Raw genomic sequence first — 15,707 nt, forward strand, 5'->3', positions numbered from 1 at the left:
TATGTGTGTATGTACATATATGTGCAAGCTGGGTGAATGATATAACATAACATGGAGACAGCTATATGTGACCACCACAAAGGGCCAGAGGCCATAGATCTGGCTTAACAAAGCCACGCTTTTGCCATTTATTCCCTTTTTTAAATGAGAGTATTAAAAAGAAGTCCATAGAAGGTTTGCATGTCTTCCTCTGTCCAAGTTAAAGAAAAAAACTGTTGACAAGCTCAGATAATCTTAAATAGTTTTCTCTGATCATTCACTGACTGTAGTAAGTTTTCATGGTGCCAGCTCCTGGTTTGGGGCTTGGTGACAATGGATGCTAACACCAAAAAAAAAACAAAACAAAACAGACAAGCACATAATTCTACCATTTGTACTTTTTCTTCCTCAGATTAATATTCCTTAAATTTTTCCATCTCTGAAAGCTTGTAATTATTCTGTTACAGAGAAGGAAACTAGATTCTTCTCCAGTTTCCATCCTTATAACCAAATTCTGGTGCAGGTATCTCAGGGGATTCTGAAGACTGTTTTTCTAGAATGTGCTATCCCTTGAGTTTTTGATCTTAGCCATTTTGATGGGTGTAAGGTGGAATCTCAGGGCCATTTTGATTTGCATTTTCCGGATGACTAAGGACACCGAGTATTTCTTTTTAAGTGTTTCTCTGCCACTCAATATACCTCTGTTGAAAATTCTCTGTTTATCTCTGTATCCTGAGTGAGGTATCCCAGAAATAAAAAGACACACATGGTATATAGTCACTTACAGGTAGATATTGGCAGTATAATACAGGATAAACATACTAAAATCTATAGGCCTAAAGAAGCTAAACAATAAGGAGAACCAAGGGAAGATGCTTAATCTTCATTCAGAGGGGCAAACAGGATAAACATTGAAAGTAGAAGACAGGAAAAAGGACAGGAGCTTTCCACAGAGGGCCTCTGAAATACATTACCCAGCAGGGTATCAAAGCAGAGACTGAGATTCATAGCCAAACTTTGGGCAGAGTGTGTGGAATCTTATGAAAGATGGGGGAGATAGAAAGACCTGGAGGGGACAGGAGCTCCACAAGGAGAGCAACAGAGCCAACAAATCGGGTTCCACAGAAGCCTGCAGGAACTGATACACCAACCAAGAACCATGCATAAAAAGGACCTAGACCCCCTGCTCAGATGTAGCCCATGGGAGCTCAGTCTCCATGTGGGCTTCTTAGTAAGGGGAGCAGGGGCTGTCTCTGATATGGACTAAGTTACCTGCTATTTGATCACTTCCACCTAGTGAGGGGGCCATTGCCAGGCCACAGAGGAAGAAGTTACAGGCAGTCCTGATGAGACTAGGTAGGTTGGGGTCATATGGTAGGGGAGGAGGGCTCCCCATTTCTAAGAAATAGAGGAAGGGGATAGGGCAGAAAAGAGAGGGAGGGTGGGACTGAGAGGAGACATGGGAGGGGGCTACAATCAGAACACAAAGTAAATTAAGTATAAAAAAGAGACTGATACTGCAAACATGGACCATGCATGGAGATAACCTAGAACCCCTGCACAGAAGTAGCCCACGGCAGCTCAGTGTCCAAGAGGGTTCCCCAATAATAGGAACTGGGACTATCTCTGACATGAACTCAGTGGCTGGCTCTTTGATCACCTCCACCTGAGAGGATAGCATCCTTACCAGTCCACAGAAGGAGACAAAGAAGCCAGTCCTGATGAGACCTGATAGACTAGGGTTAGAGAGAAAGGGGAGGAGGACCTCCCCTATCATTAGACTGGGGGAGGGGCATAGGAGAAGAAGACGAAGGGAGGGTGGGATTGGGAGGGAATGGGGGAGGAGGCTACAGCTGGAATACAAAGTGAATAACTTTAATAAAAATTTTTAAAAAACGAAGAAAAATCTTGCGTTGTTTCTGAAAGTTTTACTAGTGTGCTCTTATGTCTGAACGCCCCTTGATGTACACAAGATGCTTGCACCTTCCTTTCATTTCCTTCATCTTAGCCTAACTTACGAGATACTTGAGTGACTGTCCACTTATTTTTGCCTATGGACAGCTTCCTACCAAAAGAGTTATTACTGCATTCTCTACTATGACATCTATATCTGAGCATCTGCTTTCTACCTAATAAGTGTTCCATAAACATTCGGTGAAATCATTTTCAATAACAGAGTCAGTAAAATAATGCCCAAAACTTATTTTATTCTTTTTACATCAGGTAATTACTGTGCATGTTATATGAATAACCTCAGTCTTGACCACTTGGCCATAAGATTTGTATTATGGTAACTGTAGATCAGCATAGTTGAGAGTAGTGAGTTAGTAACCTGGGCCCATAGGATCTCACAGAGACTGAACCAATGACTAGAGAGCATTCACGGATCTGACCTAGGCCCTCTGTACATAGGCTACTGTTGTATAGCTTGGTCTTCATGTGTGACTAACAGCAGGAGCAGAGTTTGTCTCTGACTCCGTTGCCTACTTTGGGAACTCTTTTCACCTACTAGGCTGCCTTGTCGAGTCCCAGTAGAAGAAGATGCACCTAGTCTTACTGCAAGTAGATATGCCAGGGCTGGTTGATATCTACGGGAGGCCTCTCCTTTTGTGAAGAGCAAACAAGGAGTAGATGGAAGAGAGAGGCAGGAGGAAGAACTGGAAGGAAAGTGGGAAACTGAGGTCAGGATGTAAAGTAAAAATTAAATTAATTACTTAATTAACAAAAGAGTTGTGATTGATAAAGACAAAGCCTTGGCTTTTTGAATTCATGGCCTCAAGTGTTTTGCAAATCAAATACAAACCCTGATATATAGAAAACCTGACCAAATATATTATATTCTAGTAGATATTTTGAAGGTTGAATATACTTAAAGTTTGTAACTGTACATTTCATTTTCCACATTTTAAAAAAATTATTTAACTAGAAGCAAGCCTCTAAATGAATCAAACACATCCAAACATATCAAATATATGTTTGCCATTTAAAGAACATAATTCCCCTTGGTATGGTATTACATAACATCCTGCGAGGGAAAACAGATAATTATGGGCAACATTAGCCCCAGTAGAAATTGTCACAGAAAATGCTCCACAAATGAGCATCAGTAAGAACGGAAATCCTTATGGTGCTGTAAATATAGTAAGGTCTGCACGATGGTGTTCAGATTCTCTACCTGGGTGAAGTCACTGACGTTCCTAGAGACCTGGATAATTACAAGGAGAAAGTCTTCATGAAGCTCCAGAAGGGAGGACTGGACTGCGTGAAAGTCAAGATCCGAAAATGCTGGGGCTGAGAAACTCAGTAGTTCAGAGCACTCATTGCTTTTCTAGAAAACTTGAATTTGATTCCCACCACTCACAGATTGGCTAACAACTGTCGGTATGTAGCCTCAGTTTCACTGGATCCAACGCCCTCTACTGTCTTCTCTGTGTGCTAGGAATTCATATGCTATACACAAATACATGCAGGAAAAACACCCATCCCCATGCGACAATAACAAAATTAGATTTCAAAAGAAACTCATTAATTTATTGAGTAGGACTTAGAAACTTTCGAAGTGTAGAAGATAGAATAAAAATTTGAAGCAGAAATTGAAATTTATTCTGGAATATTTAATAAATTAAATGTGACTTGTCTGCAAATAGAAGTACATAATACATAGATCCAAATATACCTATGAGTCTATAAAGAAATCACTAGGACTGTCCAGGTTTGTGGGTCTCTGTTACATTTTGTTTCCTGTGGCCATTTTTCCCTCTCCATGAAACAAATATTGGCATCATACCAAACCTATAAACTGCCAGTTTACATTTCCTCAAAACAAGTTACCTCATCAGACTACATTTTTTGCCCCAGTATCTGAGATGTGATTGGTTAGTAGAGAAAATTGTGATTTTTATGATTTATCCTCAAAGTGAATACACAGAAAATTGAAAGGCCTAGCTTGTTTGTCCTATTTTAAATTGTAAAACGAGATTATGACAAGACCTGAGAAAATACAGAAGTCTTTTCATCTCATGAGCCACTGTGTCACAACATCAAAAGATATCCAGAAAAGCAATGATGGTGATTTATTTTCATAACAATTTCATCACTCACTGGGCCTGCATACATAATTCAGGTTTGATCTTGTAAGCTCTTTGGATAGCATTTTGCATGGATAACTCAAAAGGAAGAATAGCACTTGAAGAATAAGAGCACACCCTCTTTTTGTTTTGGGGGTTAAGAAGGAACCTTACATAGAATAAACAATGTTAAAGTGTTTGTTATAATGTTATTCTTTAATAGCACTTTATGTAAGTGACACTCAATCATGGCAACATAATAGCCCTGGGAAACACGTAATTCTAACTATTTGGAAAGTAGGATTTTATGAGGTGAATTGATAAATACATTAGTCACTAGAAGGAAGACATTTGTTACACAATGAAGCTCACTCTTCCATTTTTCAATGCCTGTATACTGAAGATAATATCATCGTGGAACCATAAAAATAGGAATGCCCATCAGAGGTCACCTATGTGAGCAACTTATTGATGGTAAAATTTGCCAGTTGGCATGCACATATGGTTTTTCTTTTGTGATTTGTTTTGGTTTTGCAGAGGGTTTAAATTCTTGTGCAGAATTTGGTCAGTTGAAAGAATGGTGGATAAACTCTTGCAAAAAAAATAATAAAGTGGTTTTCTGCAATGACCCTCAACTGTATTGCCATGCATAGAATTCAACAAAGCTCTAAATATCCAGTTAAATAAACACCATGGTTTGCTTGGTCTTTTATGTCTTTGTCTAGACTTTAGCTTTTTAACAGCCTTAAATACACAGCAAAGCTGACTGCCTCTACTGCATTTAGCTAGCTCAATACATGTTGGAAACTGCTATCTGTTTCCTTATTTTTCTTCAATTAGATAAGAATCATAAAATATCAGAAGTGTACTAAAGCTCTATAAAAAGCATGCTAAATAATTTTTAAGAAATGACTTGTAATTCAAATGTGAGGAAGCTATTGAGAAGCAATGAGAGCACTGAGGAAAAGTCTTTGTTTCCTAGCACTCAGGCTGATGCCCGTAGATTCCCCAAGAACAGACAGAAGAGAGCCACAATGGTCACAAGAGTGACAGCACTCTCATGTGGCGTGTGTGTTAATCTGCGGCTTCCTCCTCTCATGTTTATGAAAGCCTCTCTTACTCTCTGAGGTGCCAGCCGCTCTTTTGACTGCAGACTTCCTACCTGGGTGACTGATGCTGAATTTGACATAGAATACAAACGAAGAACACCTCACTCTTCTAGCAAAGCCGGGCAATGTCGTAACAAGTTTTTGAACATGTGAATATGTAATGTGTTCTATGCGAACACTTTCCAAGTGGGCATTTATGCAGAAGACTGAAGTAGAGAGAAATATATAATCTTTCTGAAAATAAAATCATGAACCTATATGTAAATGTAGATAGAGTGGATTCCTATATATATATATATATATATATATATATATATATATATATATATATATATCTTCCCAAAGTATAACTGTTTAAAATTATAGATGGGATATATTATGAATAATTTATATAGGCACTGGTAAATGCAAAATAATGACTCTAAAATGTATTGGTTTGCATATGCTAATGAATATACATATAATATGAATATAAACAGAAGATGGATGTTACTGGTTGGATTCAAGTTTGTACTTGAATGAAGGCTACTGGTATAAGAGTTGGATAAAAAAAAGAGTTGGATAGTTCTGTTTTCATTAAACTGGATAATTAAATTTTTAAATGATAATAACAATTCAGTAGTGTCTATCACATTAACACATACAATGTTAAAAAGGAAAGTGAAAGACATTCTCAGGGGAATTCAATGTTTTATTTTGCCAGACAAACGATTTCTTCAACATCTAATTAAATTTTCATGAGGTGACTATATCTAGTTTGCTTTCTCTACAAAGGGTGAGCATTCACTGTAATGACAGCTTCATCATGCTAAATCTATTCACAAACCTACATTCTTGGGGAAAAAGTGCATCTCTAGGTAATTCTATGTACAACAGAAAAGAAAAACATATCAAGTCATTAAATTGTCCACATACACAAAAATAAAACCAACGAGTCACCCACATTCAATATGCATTATGTTTTTGAGAAATCCATATACTTTACATTTGGCAGGGTTATGTTGGACAGTTATTTTTATATCTTTAAAAGAAAAGAATGGAGGATTTAAGACGTAATTATGGTAAAAAAAAACAGAACAGGAGGTATTAAATCAGACAAGTAATAGCACAGAACTAAACACCGGTGTCTAGCAGGCTGACTCTACAGAGAGCAAGTAAACTGTGCCTTGGAAGTCGTTTTTACTCTGGTCATAAAATAGACTGATTACAAACACAGAGGGTGGTGTTAGCAGTGCATGTAAACAAACTGCTATTTTTTGCGTATATAAGAAAAAAACCAAGATGTGAACATTTTAAGCATGCAAACAATTTGCATATGAAAACACAATAGATTACTGCGGCGCTATACACATTTGGGTGACATTTATGCCTTGTTTTAACTGTGGTTTTTTTACAACACTGAAGTGGGCTCTTGGAACATCAGAGTTTACTATCTCTTAACTAAATTTTTATCTTCTGATAATGAATGTATTACCTCCATCTTCCTCTTTCCTGCCCTCTTTGATGTCTGTCTGTCCTTCTGTCCTACCTGTCTCTCTTCCTCCCTTTCTCCCTTCATTTCTTTCTGTTTGAGCCCAGGTTCTTGTACATACTAAACATGGAATCTACCAGCAACTTACACCCCTACCCATAATTTTACCTCCTGGAGTTTTGTCTATAATACTAAGAAAAGAGGTATACCCTTATTATTACCTTTACTATGAATTGCTAATAAAAAGTGTGTTTCAATAGTGTTTTGTAAAATTTTTTTTTTCCCCTGGAAATACAAACATATATTATATGAAATTAAATAAAAATTAAAGTTGTATAATTAAGGGAATGCGAGAAAATTTCTCATATTTTACCCATTTTGTTTTTAAATTGGAGAAATTAATTTTAGTATTATACTTACCTCATAAAACAATCCAAACACAGATAATTATTAATATTAAATTTTCCATGGTTGCACAGATCCCTGAACATGAGTAGCAACATTATTAAAAAAAAGTATTACCAAATGGAAAAATGCGTGAGCAAAAGAGATACTCTTTATAAAAAGTATTCTGTTCAGACTGTGTTGAAATTTTCTTTCTTGACGAAACTTCTCCATCACACACATATGATTACAAAACCGTATCTTGCTTGAAAAATCAGTACGATATGTGAAACAAATGTAGGAATTAATCACAGAAGTTGATTGCTAAAATTGAAAACAAGCTACATGTTACAAATTCATTTACACAGCACATTTTACACTTTGATCTTAATTGTCTTTTTTGATAGCTTCACTCTCCCTGGGAACATTGGATGCTTTTAACAATGTTTCATTCTTGTTTTGTTTAATTTTCTAAATAGGCTAGGAAATTAAAATCAAAACAGTAAATCAATTAAATAATGCAAGAGTATATGTAGCTCTATAATAACTTAAATAACTTCCAAAAAAACAAAGTGCTTTTGTTTGGAAGATGATAAAGTAACAGTAGAGACGTCAAGGCCTCACTAATATATTTCCCATCAAAGGCCTGGATGAAACAGGTTATTCGTTTTTTCTTTCTGAAGCAAGAGAACAAAAATTGATGGCAGGTATCAGCAACTGACACATCTTACAATCTTAGACAAAGGAACAAGCAAGATTATAATTCACTGGAAGCATATGAAGTCATCACATTCTTTTTATGAGTCGCTCCTACTTTTATATAACATCTGGATGCTCTCTTGCCTGTCATTTGTCTAACCTACGAGACTTTGGATGGCGATTCTGTCACATGCATTTATATGACATTTACCATGTGAAAATTGTGAACTGGAATTCGTTTTCATATATAAAACCCACTGACAATCAGAAAGCTAAACCCCTAGAGCAGAAACAGCACAGGGTAATTTATGGCCCTAGCTCATCCGAGGGTGTAACAGTTCTGCTTCTGTTGAAGATGTTGAAGAAAAGACACATAAAGATATAAATAAAATCTGGGATAAGTTAAATATTTCTATGCACCATGAGGACCATGACATGTCTAGTGCTAGTCTGTATCATACAAGAAGATGCATGCTCAGTTCAGTTCACAGAGAAGGCAGGTTAGAGCGAGTCTCCAGCTTTTGTCAAGAATTTCTCATGGGTAAAGCACAAGGCTTTGCTCAGTAGTTGACCAGTGAAGACAGAGCATTTGTTGCTAGAAGCAAAGCCCCATGGGTGAACGCTCTATGACTCTGGGAGCTGATTCCTCCTGTTCCTGCTTTTCCTGCTGTTGATGAGAGCCTTCAGCTTGCCATAGTCCCCTCTCATTTTCTGTGGTTCTTCTCCTAGCTGCTGCTGCTGCCGGGTGTCCTTGCAGTACTGGTTGATGAGCTGCATTTCAGAGTGGCTGAATGCCCCCAGGATGTCCTTTGGATGAAAGGGTAGAGCCCTCACAGAGCCAGCCCATGTCCATGGGGACCACTTGTCTGTCACAACTGCCACCATTTCCGAATCTAGAACTTTGAAGTTAATCTTGGCTATGGTCTGCTTGAAGCTGTTCTCAGTGGCAATGCAGTGGTATAGCCCTTGGTCAGAATCTTGAACAGAGCGAATCAGCAGTCCTTGGGAGGTGGCTATAATGCGCTCATTCAGCTTAACCTAAGAGAGAAACATTGTGAGTGTCCCAAATCAAAGACATTTCTAAGACAGCACAGTCAACACATACAAAAATAATGGTTGACTTTCACAACTAGGGAAAAACATTCCTTCTCAGAGTACACAGCATTATGATAAGGTCCACCACATACATGCACACTTTTCTCTGCAATGTGCAATCTTGTCCCCTGGGTACTGAACTAATAAAAGAGATTATGAATTCCACGATGGAACATATGAAGTGGGTTCCTGCCTGTGCTGGCTGGTTTTATATCAATCTGACACAAGCGAGAGTTATCTGAAAGGAGGGAACCTCAGTTGAGGAGATGCCTCCATAAGATTCTGCTGTAGGTCATTTTCTTAGGTAGTTATTGACAGGGTGAGCCCTGTCCGTTTTGGGTGGCACCATCCTTGGGCTGGTGGTCTTGAGTTCTATAAGAAAGGCTGAGGCAATCAAGCAGTCTGCATGGGTGTGTGTTAGGTCCTCTGCATGAAAGTTCTGGTTGTTTAGCTTGAGATTTTTATGGGAAACCTAACCATGAGGGTGGGGTGTCTCTGAATCTTTTGCCTGCTCTTAGAACTCTTTTCTTTCTACTTGGTTGCCTCTTCTAGCCTTGATATGATGGTTTGTGCCTAGCTTTATTGCTTCTTGTTATGCCACGGTTAGGTTGATATCCCTGAGATGCTTGGTCTCCCTGAAGGGAAACAGAAGCAGTGAATCTGGGGAGAGAGGAAGTAGGCTGAGTGACTGGGCAGAGTGGAAGGAGGGGACACTGTGGACAGAATATATCATATGAGAGAAAATAAACGGAAAAAAAATTCATCAAAGTGATGTGATCTCTTTCGATTATATCCTTTTTCGGTGATTTAAAAATAAAATGATCCCTGGTAAGAAAAGAAAAATAGGAAAGTCGGCTGAGCAAGCCAAAGGAAGCAAGGCAGTGAGCAGCACTCCTCTGTGGTCTCTGCATCAGTTCTGCCTCCAGGTTCCTACCCTGTCTGAGTTCCTGTCTTGACTTCCTTGATAATGAACAGTGACGTGGAAGTGTGAGCCAAAAAGCCCTTTACTTCTCCAATGTGCTTTGGTCATGGTGTTTTATCATAGCATCTGTAACACTAACTAAGACAGTTCTCTTCAGACAAATGTAGTTCCATCTTAAATCAATAAAAAGATTGGTAGTGGTTTTGGCATCTAATTCACAGGAAATGGTTATATATTAGTGAAATTCTTACACGGTTTCTATTTAGTCCAGAAATTGTCTTTTCATTTCTACAAATTTTATTCACTTGTAAAAGCACAAAACAACTATTATGATGTTTATTTCTTTCGGTTCAATAAGCATTCTCAGTGCATGCCCTTACACACATGTGTTCACACACACAAACACATGAACACATACGCAGAACCAGAATTTTGAACGTTTTAAAAAAGTCTTCTCCAATTATCACACACTATAGAATGTCTAAAAATAAATTGCAACGACATTACCTTAGAAGACGTTCAAGAAATTTTATTTCCACAGGTAATAAAAAAAAATGTGGTAATATTTATTTACTGTAAGGCTTATAATACTAAATGATTAGTGGTCGGTATTGGCTACATACATGAGATGTGTTTGCTTTACAAGCGCAACTATTTCTATTATCAGTGAGAGACTGAGAATCCATGGGGTAGGAAGTTTTCTGACATCTATAAGCTGGATTCTCTCTCTCTGAATGAAAACAGAAATATGACCAAAATCAAGAAAGGTAATGCAATTTATGTGGACATTATTAGATTATCAAAGTTCCATACAAAAATGCATGTCATTCTTAATAAAACAAGTCAAAGGTTGTATTTAGATTTAAAATGTGTGATTGAGGGAGTTACCATTCATCATGTACCTACAGGTGCCGGCCAGCAGAGGTCAGATAATTTCAATTCCCAGAAACCGCAGTTACAGGGGTGTGTGAACTTTCCCATGTGTATGCAGGGAACTGAAAGTGTATCCTTTGCAAGATCCATTGATTTAATTAATTAATTTATTTTTATTATTATCATTTATTACAGTTTATTTAATTTGTATTCAGGCTCTGGCCCCCTCTGTCTCCTCATAATCCCACCCTCCCTCCCTCTTCTCCTCCTATGCTCCTTCCCTAGTCCACTGATAGGGGAGGTCCTCTTCCCTTTCTATTTGACCCTAGCCTGTCAGGACTGGTTGCATTGTTTTTCTCTGAGGCCTGGCAAGGTTACTCCCCCCAGCGGGAGGTGATCAGAGAGCCTGCCACTGAGTTCATGCCAAAGATAGCCCCTGCTCTCTTACTAGGGACCCCACTTGGAGACTGAGTCTATGGGCTACATCTGAGCCAGGATTTTAGGTCCTCTCCTGTTATTCAGCTATTAAAAACAAGGAAATCATGAAATTTGCAGGCAAATGGTGGGAACTAGAAACGATCATCTTGAGTGAGGTACCCAGAAACAGAAAGACACACATGGTATATACTCATTCATAAGTGGATATTAGCTATATAATAAGAATAAACATACTGCATAAATATACTCCTAAAGATGCTAAACAACAAGGAGATCTCTAGGGAACACGTTCAATCCTCATTCAGAAGGACAAATGCAATAGACATTGGAAGCAGGAAAAGAGAGAACAGGACAGGAGCCTTCCACAGAGGGCCTCTGAAAGACTCTAATGATGGAGGTTTCAAAGCAGAGGCTGACTCATAGCCAAACTTTGGGCAGAATGCAGGGAATCTTATGATAGAAAGGTGAGATAGAAAGATCTGGAGGGGACAGGAACTCCAAAAGGAGACCAATAGAGTCAAAAACAAAAACAAAACAAAACAAAACAAAACAAAAACCCTGAGTCCCAGGGGCCCTGAAGAGATAAAAATTTTTAAACTATCAATGACTTCAGGGGAAGTAGTGAGCTCCAAAGCCCATCTGCCCTGTCTTCTCCAACCCTGAAATGAATCTTCGTTTATAAAAATGGTCATCAGTCTACTATTTAATGTCTCCGCCTCATAGAACTCACAGCTATGAAAGATCACATGACATTTTTTGAATAGGCACGAGCGGGAGTTAGATGTGGTATCGAGGTCCAAATCAGTTTGATAGGATGTCTGCATTCTACAGTTTTCAGTGGTGTGCACTTGCATAGCCTTGATTGGCATTACACGGAGCGATAGAACCCACACAAATAGGGGATGGTGTGGAGGGGGTCCGATTTCCATTCGGCTCAAACAAAACTGATGGTGTACTAGCCACATGACATTTTTGAATTAGGGGCTGCAAGTATGTGCATATATTTTTTTCTTCTCACTTGTCAGGACAGTATGACATCAACAGTATGGAATTCAGTATTTAAATATGTTACTCTATGGCAATTTACAGTGCTTCTCTTTTCAAATAGTTCTTTATAATCTTCGAAAATTTAGAATGGGAATGTATTTATCTGCAAATCTAGGGGCCCTTTCCATACTAACAAATAAGCCAGTGGTCTTATGAACAGCGATTGCACAAGTTACCTGAGTGATACATGAGGGCCATAACTACTAATGCAGTGGAAGCATGACCACACGGCAGAAAAATGTCTTTTGCTACAAAGGGTTATAGTTCAACATGATTTCTTGCTGAGGGAAGTGGAACATTTTTAAAGCCTCCTTTATCTCATGGAGGTGCTGCTGTATGCAGTCTTAGCTTCTGAATTCGCACTCATCTTTTTTTTTTTTTTCACAAGTGCTTCTTTACATCACTCTTTTGCCTCAGCAATTGAGCTCTTGTTACCAACACTTAGCTACAGAGGTGGCTGGCAGAGAGGATTTCCAGTTAATCCCTCAAGTCTCAGGACAAAGGATGTTAAAGATGACACTTGACGTGCCATTGACATGAAAGGATGCCTCCATGTCTTTCCTCCCTAGTTTCATCTGTGCCTCACTGTGGAATGGTGATTTAGTGTTCCACGCCCCCTCCCAGCCTTGATGGATGGCTGGGGCCAGGCACTCACCTCTTTCCTCCTGTCTTTGTCTTTCTGCAGCAGCCACTTGACAGATGCCTGTGGGGACTTGGGAGAACACTCCAGGAACGTGCTGTTATTTCTCACTCCGTACTGAACAATTTCAGCTGCATTTCTGTATGCTGAAAAGCAAAAATCAGACGAATGAGAGAGAACCAATTTTAGAGATTACGCTTACATTTCTCTCTTTAAAATTGTGCTCAGCATGGCTGTCACCATAGGGGCACAGGTACAATTTAAAGAGCAGAGTTTTCCATAGGGTCTAGCAGTTTTATTTAAATGTAACGTAAAAGACACAGTACAAAATTATCTAAGGTTGTGTTGGCTTGCCCTGAGGATGATAACCTAGCTTTAATCATCTACTTATTATGTGATTATCTAATTATTATAACAGCTTTGCAGTGAGATTTTCTCAATTATGAAAAGTGAGGACACGAGTCATGAAGGAATATATTATAACACGTATAATATTTGGAAGAATACACTGCAAAGGCAGTGTGAAGTGCCAGGCGAAATGGGAGTTTGGTTTTTGCCATCCGTGAACTCATACTGAGCGGGGAAAAGAAGAAGCTCAGACAGAAAGCAGAGTATGTTCACTGTGTGATGCACTGATTGGGAAGCCATGCTTTGGAGTAAAAGGAAATTAAGATAAGCTGTACAGTCTCGCTACTAGCTACGTGACATGAGACGTTACTGGAACCATCTCTGTGTTCATTTTACTCATTTCCAAAACATAGATTATGACATTTTAAAATGTTTTAATAAAAGTTTTATGGCAAATATAACACTTAGTGAAAACAGGCAGATGTTAAAACAAGAACAGAAAGCTTTATTTATAAATCAGGGATAGAAATCAATGTTGGTACAGGTTTTAAACAATGAATGAGATCATCACATGAAAGTGTTTGAGCCAAAGCTCCGAGCTACAGTCACCACAGATATTTGACATTACCTCAAGTGCCACTATTCTCATCCTTGTGACACGGGGCATTATAAGCATGAACTGACATAATGTTCCATAAAAGTACTCCATGAATAGCAAATGGCAAACTGGATGTATTCCCTGAATTAGACGTAGGAAACAATGAAACAAAACTCTGCCTTAGAGTTGTATCTTGGCAGGGAAAGGAATGCTATTCTTTACTACAAGAAGGCTCAAATGGGTGGTAAGCATGTGTCTTCATCTCCAGCCCAGGTAGCCTGAAGGTGTGGTCTGCTCTCCCACAGATCTGAATGCTAGGGCTACAGATGTGTTTTGACATTCTTCACTTCAGTTCTTGTTTTAATTTTATAAACTTTAAAATATAAACATTTGCACACGGTTTTATCTTTAAAACCATATGCCTGCAGCATCAGGAGAAAGAGCTGTTTGAGGTAGAGACAAGTGATCCATGAATAGTTTACCAGCATGGCAGCTCTTTGTCAGGACAAGGAGGAAGGGGTTGGGGTAATTGTAAGACAGGGAGGGCCTGGATCTCTGAAGGATTATTCTCTGCAATTGTAGACCTGAGAACAGTACATATCTCTAATAGTGGGCTGGAAAAGTGTGGGGGGGGACTTCACTTATCTGAGATGTAGGTGAGGGAGAATAGGGGATACAGGGAGAGTGGGTGGGATCAGGAGGGGTGGAGAGAGAAGGCTGTGATTGGGATTTAAAGTGAATAAATAAATAAAATTTAAATAAAGGGATGAGTAGATAAAATGTGCTACAAACAAATAATGATTTTTATAAAAAAGAAAAATTTATACACATGTTAAAGAGTAAAGGAACTTTGAAAAGATGAAAAGAGCTACGTATGACATCACAAATCCTGTGTGATTCCACCATGAAAGTATCTAGAATAGTCAAACTCTGGTTACTGGCAGGCACTAGGGGAAGGGAATGATTAATAAGTATTCAGTAACCACAGTGGTTAAGTTTGGGAAGACAGTAGGCGTCACACAAAGCCTGGCAGATGTTTACACAGTATCAATATTCTAAACAGCACAGAGGTCTATGGTTCAAAATAATTAAAATCACAAGTATCTTGTGTCTGTTTTCCTCAAAAATATGGTGTTTACTGTGTTGGTACATTTCAAAGGCAAAGCTTTTGCTCTGTATGAGAGACTACCTGCTCTCAGGCAGCCATGCACTCACTCCAGAGCACTCGTCTTTGTTGTTGTTGCTGTTTGTTTCTGTGGTCCAGTATTCACACAAAAAGCACTCAAGTTTAATTAGCACCAACAAATGCTGTGCAAACTGGTGATGACACGGTCTTAGGTGAAAGACTTGAGTGGAGCTGCTGTTGTGCGCCATGCTTGACCCCCGCTCCCCGCTCGTACCTTTCAGATTGAACCCTCGGCATTGCGTCAGTGGATTCCCGTGCCTCACATCCTGTCTGCGGCTCCTCCTGTAAGTGAGGGAAAATGTGAAAGGGACTTGGCATTAACGACAGCCATGCTACATTGAAGACGCCCCAGCTTAAACACAGCAGCCGATTGCCTAGCCTTTAATTCAGAAAGCAGATGAGAGAATCTCGTTTTCTCCCTCAGCTACCTGACCACTGTGACTCTCTATCTAGTCAGTTCCTCTCCTTCTGTCTTCTGAGAGGAGACAGTAACAGAATTCCTAGATCAATGCCAGGTGGATGCTAGATATCTAAATAACTGCATCAAAATTTATTTCTCTAAAATGAAAACTGATAAACAAACAACAGCTTTTTTCTTCTTATAAAAGTTTCCCTAAATAAACATGCATTCGTTTAAAAGTTACTACTCTATAGATGTTTTAAAACTTTTTTGAAATATAAATTGTATTGCTGAATATAAAGAAAAACAACTTCTTCTTAAAAGATTTTCAGGTTTCTAAAAATGTGCATATGCATACAGTGAATTTTAAAATGTTTATGTGCATATTGTTTCTATATATGCTGTATTGTCTCTCATGTAAGTGTATATATATATATATATATATATATAT

The 15,707-nt window shown here is 38.6% G+C and overlaps 1 protein-coding gene across 1 annotated transcript in view; it reads right to left on the reverse strand.

The window, feature by feature from the left end:
- Window positions 1-5,796: 5,796 nt before the first annotated feature.
- Window positions 5,797-15,707, reverse strand: part of Sema3c (semaphorin 3C) — a 132,074-nt gene continuing 122,163 nt past the window's right edge. Inside the window, exons 14-16 of the mRNA XM_055612903.1 lie at window positions 15,071-15,138; window positions 12,740-12,870; window positions 5,797-8,747 (exon numbers count right to left, since the gene is read on the reverse strand). Of these exons, the coding sequence (XP_055468878.1) occupies window positions 8,334-8,747; window positions 12,740-12,870; window positions 15,071-15,138 (613 nt within the window). The 3' untranslated portion in view covers window positions 5,797-8,333. The remainder of the gene's footprint in view (window positions 8,748-12,739; window positions 12,871-15,070; window positions 15,139-15,707) is intronic.

The sequence above is a fragment of the Psammomys obesus genome, unplaced genomic scaffold (genome assembly GCF_907164565.1).
Source record: "Psammomys obesus unplaced genomic scaffold, mPsaObe1.curated_primary_1811, whole genome shotgun sequence".
Classification (NCBI taxonomy): domain Eukaryota; kingdom Metazoa; phylum Chordata; class Mammalia; order Rodentia; family Muridae; genus Psammomys; species Psammomys obesus.